This window comes from Nannospalax galili, unplaced genomic scaffold, assembly GCF_000622305.1.
Source record: "Nannospalax galili isolate Female #2095 unplaced genomic scaffold, S.galili_v1.0 scaffold467, whole genome shotgun sequence".
Lineage (NCBI taxonomy): Eukaryota > Metazoa > Chordata > Mammalia > Rodentia > Spalacidae > Nannospalax > Nannospalax galili.
In genome coordinates this window covers 553696-560750 of record NW_008357490.1, presented here as the reverse complement: position 1 = coordinate 560750, position 7055 = coordinate 553696, and the positions used below count along the sequence as shown (strand labels likewise).

Below are 7055 nucleotides of genomic sequence, written 5' to 3'. Positions count from 1 at the left end.
ATTTAAAGTAAAATATTAATAAATATTAATATTAAAAATAAAAATCTAAGTAAAGCATACTTCAACTATTAATTCACTACTATTTATTCCTGAAACTTAACTTCTAATACCATACCATTTTCTGAACAAACAAAAGGCTTCTCTCCTGTATGAAGACGCTGATGTGTTTTGAGCTGTCCACTTTGAACAAAGGCCTTTCCACAGTCTGGATAGTCGCACAGATAAGGTCTCTCACCTAAGGAAATAGACATTTATTATACCTGAGATAGTAAAGCAAGACAAAGGAGTAGGAGGAAAATCACTTTTATGAGTCATAGCTCTACTGAAAAATAAAGCATATTAATTACAGCCTATAAACAGAGCCAACTGTCCATAACTCCAGTTCCAGGGGATCCGACAGCCTCTTCTGTCTTCTGCAAGCATTGCATGACATGGGTGCACTTACCTACATGCAGGCATTACACTTATACACAAACCTTTAAAAAAAAAAAAGAAAAGAAAAACTTGGACATGGCAGCTAACAACCTTCTGTAACTTCAGTTCCAGGGGATCCAACGCCTTCATCTGACCTCCACAGGCATTGCACAGTACAGGTGCATCACATACATGCAGGCAATACACTCATACACATAAAAAAATAAAATATTTTTAAAAAAATAAGATAAAATATTTTTTTAAAAAGTCTTCCCCTCTCATTCCAATCTTCTTAATCATGTAGGCTTTCAGTGAACCTCCTACTTCCCACTACTTGAATTTTTCAACCCCTCGTGAACTTTGTGTCTTGTGTTACTTATGTATCATAGAAGTCTCCTTCTGCAGAGATTCATCTTACCTTCTGCCTCATTTAAATTCCTACAGACAGCAAACATAGTGCTAGGCTCAGACAAGGTGCTCAAAAAAAAATGTCATTCAACCATAATTAAACATATTATTTATTACAAAAGGCAATCTTTAACAATTACATATTATATATATATATATGCATGCATACATACTATAGGGACACTAAAACAGTAAATACATTTTTACAAAGAATGTGTTATTGGAGCTTAACTATTTCTCTACCAACTGAGCACACAGTAACTGTTTCTTAAAACTTCACAAATACTGACAATATAAGGAAATGTAAGGCAACTAAGAAATTAATTAACCCAAGCATCAAATCAACTTTTATTCGAGTATTACTTCTAGCAATTTCTACCATTTTTTCATCTTACCTGTATGAGTCCTTTTGTGGGCCTGGAGTGATTTCTCCCTTGGAAACACCCTATTACAGATGTTGCAGCGGATCCTGCTGGAGGAATGCTCTCCTTCATTTATTAAATCCCGGACAGTGTCTGCTCTAGGTCTGCCACGTCGGATTCCATCCTGTTAACATTATTTTTACAAATGACTATATTAGCTCTTGGACTCATTAAGGCAACATTATTATGAAAGATAAAACAATTTGATTAAGCATAAGCAAAAATGGTGGAATTAGTGGCTCCAATAGAACATTCCTCCACAGATCACTGAAAAATCATGGAAAAACTACAAAAATCTGCTGTCACCAACCCAGAAAGACTTGCAGCAACTCGGCCAGCATTGCGTCAGGGAACAAACACCTTGCAGGATTTTTACTTACCCATTCTTTCCCTTCCCTATACCAAGTTTCAAAGCAACAGCCTGAATTCTTAGTGTTAGAACCTAGTCCCCACCTGACTTGCAGAGCTAGCAGACCAGACCTTCTCTGAAAGAACTGTCTGCTGTGCTCTGCATTGCAGGTACCTGATGGACAGAACTGTCTTTGCTCTGCCTAACTTGGAGGCTCTCAGGGTGTAAAACAGGCTACTACTCAGCGGGAATCACTCACAAACTCAGAAGACAGCCTGCTCTTCTCTGGGCAAAAGACTCATTTCAGCTCAGGCAAAGAGACTCAGGAAAAGCCTGGGAGGAAAAGGCTGGGAGAAAGTTTCTTTGGAAAGGTAGGATACTGAAAAGTACAGAAAGCAGAAGGTATGCCCAGAGCAGAAAATGTGTTCGGGGAAACCGGAACTGAGTCAGAAGTTGTCCCAAGGCTGATCTACAGGCTTAACACAAATAAATGTAGGGGCTCTGTTAGCAAAGTGTACCCCTCACTGGGGGTGCAGCTTAATGTCAGGGCACTTGCCTAGCATGCTGGAGGCCCTGAGCTTGAGCTCAGACCTCTGCACTGGGAGGGGAGACATCATCAGACAGAGATAGACAGAGCTACACAGGAGTGCAGTTTTTATAGGCTACTGACACCAAGATAATATGATGCAAATAGATTATTATAAATTTAAGTGAGTAGCAAGGTATAGTAGCAAGGTATAGTAACACCCACCTTTAATCCTAGCAGCCAGGAGGCAAAGGCAGGCAGATCTCTGTAAGTTCAAGGACAGTCTGGTCTACACAGTGAGTTCAGGCCAGCCAGGGCTGCATAGCGAGACACTGCTCCCCACCCCACCCCCTAAAAAATCAGGGTAATTACTAAGAGGTTAAAAAATAAGAAAAAAAATAAGATATTACACTAGAAATCGGCTAAACATACAAGGAGGCATTAATGAAGAAATTGAGAAACAAGTAGAATACATAGGAAAAAGAGTACTTCTTGACTTTAAAAATGAAAGAAAAAAAGATTACAAATGCATACAACTCCCTAACATATAGGATACAAAAACTGGCAGAATTAATGGGAGAAATAATTCAAAATGATCCAATGGTACAAAAGGCAATTAAGCAAAAGGTCCACAAAGAAATGCAGACAGACAGGCCTTGGTCCCAAACCAGGTCTCGATAAAGTTTAAGACTCAAAGTGTCTGAATTTTCTTCCCTGACCATACAGAAACAAACTGTAACTGTAAGACAGCAACCCAAGGAAAGCAAGAAGACACATGGGAGAGAATTAAACACTGAAAGAGACACAAATGAAAATACACCAAAAATTAGGTGATATAGTCAGGGATTTGAAGATTTCAATAAAATAGTAATACCCAAAGCAAGCTTCCAGGTTCAGTGCAGTGTCCACTGGGCCTCTAGGGGCCTGTTTTGCAGAACTGGAAAGTATCATCCTGCAAGTGGTAGGGAATAGAGTTTCAAGGAGTCACTGCTTAAAGGATACAGGAATATTTGAGATGAAAAATTCTCAAAGTTGCACAACACTGCATTATACTAAATGTCATTGACGAGTACACTTCAACGTTATATAATTCTACCTTAATTGAAAAACAAACAAGAAGCTTGGAATACATGCTATAATCCCAACACTCAGGAGCTGAGGCAGGAGGATTAGTGAAGGGGGAAAAAAAACCCAAAGCAAAAAACCAAGACAACTTGAATAGATAATATATGGACTTTAATGGCAATATTAACAAATCACCACAGTAATAGACCAGCAATGGGAAACTGGATGCTATTCATGGGCACTCTGTACTATCGTCTCTATATCCAAAATAAGCATATATTTGAAAAGAAAATCTCTCTTTATTTCCCAGGAAAGTTAGCTGTCACTTACACAAGTTACAACAATGCTTCAAGCATCACCCACAGCTACAGCCAAAATGGAGATGTTTGATGGTTTTTTTTTTAGTGCTTTCAATATAAAAACTTGGAGCCTTCCAAAAACTGAAACCTTAACAAAGCTTGAAGGATAATAAGTTATAACCAAAGTACCTTAAATCAGATTTTCACTTTGAGAAAAAAGCTTACTCCCTACATTCTAGAATAAATCTATTTAAAAGTCTATTTCCTGTGCAAGTTAAAGACTTCATTTTGATCTTCTGTCATGGGATTTCTTTGTTTTGTTTAGTTTGAGACAGGGTCTCCCTATAGCCCCAGTTGGCCTGGAACTCACAAAGATTCACATGCCTCTGCCTCTTGAGTGCTGGGACTAAAGGTATGCACCAACACCCCAGGCCCTGTAATGGAATTTTAAATTTGTTACTATTTACTATTTTTATTCTTAAAGTCAACAGTTTCAAAAAGCTTAATGAATGATGGGTGTGGTGGTAGGAGCCTTAAATCCCAGCCCTCAAGAGGCAGAGGCAGGCAGATCTCTGTGAGATTATAGCCAGCATGGTACACATAAAGACTTCCTGGCAGGCTAGGAAGACGCTGTTCCCCTCCCCCAAATAAAAACTTATTAAGTCCTTCCTTATTTTCATTTACTGTTTTAATAGGTAACATATTAAATAAGAATATCTAAGCTTATTAGGAATTGGAGAAGCATGTTTGTGTTGACAATAGCTCTACATTAGCTCTACAGTTAACTCTTTTAATTAAGAATTGAAGCCGGGTATGGTGGCACAAGCCTTTAATCCCAGCATTCAGGAAGCAGAGGTAGGCACATCTCTGTCTACTTGGTCTACTAGGGAGTTCCAGGCTAGCTGGGGCTACAGGGAGACCCTGTCTCAAAAGAATAAAAACAAAGAGAACACTAGCTGGTCTTGCAGAGGATGAAGGTTCAGTTCCCAGCACCTACATGGTGGCTCACAACCATCTGTAACTCCAGTTCCAGGGGATCAATCAGCCTCTTCTAGCCTCTGCGGGTATTGCACATACATGGTACACTTAAATACATGCACTCACAAAACTCTTACATGTAAAATAAAAATAATTTTTTTAATGTGAGGCTACATATTCAAAAGCACTAGTAATGAGACCTTAAAAGAGATATTTGCACACCTATGTACCAAATGGTACACACTGTGCCATCACTGACCATAGTCAAGAGGTGACAGCTCTCAAACATCCACTGACAGATAGATGGATGATTAGGTGTAGCATGTGCATACAGCAAGACTATTACTCAGTCTTTAAAAGAATGGGAGTTGGGGCTGAAGAAATGGTTCATTGGCTAAGAGTGCTTCCTCTTGCAGTGGACCTGAAAGTGGCTCCCAGCACCCACATCAGGCAGCTCATAACCCCCTGTAACTCCAGTTCAAGGGGATCCAAAGCCCTGTTCTGGCCTCCAAGGGCACCTGTACACACGTGGCATACACTCACACAGACACATACATTTCTAAAATAAAAAATAAGTAAATAAATTAGCTAGTCACAAAAAGAACAAGTATTGCGTATTTTCACCTGTATGAGGGGCCTGAAGTAGTCAACCTTTTAGAAACAATGCATGAAAACAAAATAGTGTTTTCCAGGCATTGAGGAGCGGAAGAAAAGGTAAGTTCAATGGGGATCAAGTTTCATTTGTGTAAGATGAATAAATAAGTTGACAATACACCTAAAAATGGTTAAGTGGCCAGGCATGGTGGCTGGTGCACACCTTTAATCCCAGCACTCAGGAGGCAGAGGCACCTGAATCTCTGTGAGTTCAAGGCCAGCATGGTCTATATGGCAAGTTCCAGGTCAGCCAGGGCTACCTAATAAGACCCTGTCTCTAAATAAATAGATAAAATAAAATGGTTAAGTGGTAACTACTTTTATAAAATGGGAATGAAAATAGCATGTGATTTCTGAGGAAAATCTTTAAAATCATACTTGGTTCCACCTTATTTCTCTTCTCTCTGCCTTAAGATCCACTGCCCCAGGTAGGGGACATTTCTTCTGGGACCATCGTAGGATGTGTAACATGAGCCATATTGAGGACAGGGAGTTTGAAGTTGCATACTAAGCAAATCAGACATGTTATTAATAAAGCTTCACTGCACCAGAAGGCAGAGAGAGAAACATTCCAGAGGTCTTTTTCAATCTAACTCAAGAAATTTACATTTATAATGAGGCTAGGCATTAGCAAGGACCTTAATGTATTAAGGTCCAATTCAGCAAATCAGCTTGTGGCAATTACTAGTGACTATCAAATCCATTCACCATCTTTACTCTAGCTATAACCCTGCACTAGCCATATTTAGGTCTATTCTTGCTAAAAATCACTAGCCCAGGTCAGCATGGAGGGATCTAAGGCAGAATAAAATCAGAGAATCTATTGTCATCATTTATTGAGCCACAATAATTAGATAAATTATTGCTGATTATGGTCATGTTCAAGAGTCATTAAATCCTAGTTTAAGCACAAAATAGGGGCCAAAAGTATAACTTGGTGGTACTTACCTAGCATGAATGAGACCCTGGGTTCAATCTCTAGCACCACAAATAAGTAAAAAAGAAAATCCAACACCTGTGATCAAATAAATATAGGTGATTTTTCCTAGGAAATAGGATATGAAATCTGGTTAATTAAAAACTTGAGTGGGGGCCAGGCATGGTTACACGTGCCTTTAGTCCCAGCACTCCGGAGGCAGAGGCAGGCAGATCTCTGTGAGTTTGAGGCCATCCTGGTCTACATAGTGAGTTCCAGGCCAGCTGGGACTACAAGGAGATCAAAAAGATCAGTAAATAAATAAAAATAAAAACTTGAGTGGGGGCCAGCAATATGGCTAAGGGGCTAAAGGTACTTGTCACCAAGCCTGATGAGCTCAATCCCTGGGACTCACATAGTAGGAGAGAATGGCTCTTACAAGTTGTTCTCCAACCTCTACACACATGCCATGCCGTATGTATACACACACACACACACACACACACACACACACACACACAAATATAATTTTTAAATTAAAGAAAAAACTTGGGACTGGAGAGATAGCTCAGTGGTTAAGAGCACTGACTGCTCTTGCAGAGGACCCTGGTTTGATTCCCAGCACCCACATGGCGGCTACGAACCATCCTTAGCTCCAGTTCCAGGGGAATCCAAAGCCCTTTTGACCTCCTTGGCATTGCACAACACGGGTGCACTTATATACATGCAGGCAATGCACTCATACACATAAATAAAAATAAAATAAATAATTAATTAAAGAAAAAACTTGAGTGGTGTAAGTTCTTCACCATAAAAGGATCCTTTTCCCTATTTCTAAATACACAAAAATGCATACTTTTGACCCTCCTATAAAATGAAAATAACTGAATTGTTAAAAATTAAAATTAGGGGCTAGAGAGATGGCTCAGGTTACAAACACTGGTTGTTCTTACAGAAGACCCGGGTTCAAATCCCAGCACCCACATGGCAGCTAACAACTGTCCATAACACCAGTTCCAGGGGA

At 39.5% G+C, this 7055-nt stretch overlaps 1 protein-coding gene across 1 annotated transcript in view; it reads right to left on the bottom strand.

Annotated features, from left to right (window-relative positions):
- The window catches only part of Znf367 (zinc finger protein 367), a 19487-nt gene that overhangs the window by 7491 nt on the left and 4941 nt on the right, over positions 1 to 7055 (bottom strand). Inside the window, 2 exon segments of the mRNA XM_008855114.3 lie at positions 116 to 235; positions 1218 to 1393. Coding sequence (XP_008853336.2) covers positions 116 to 235; positions 1218 to 1393 — 296 coding nt within the window.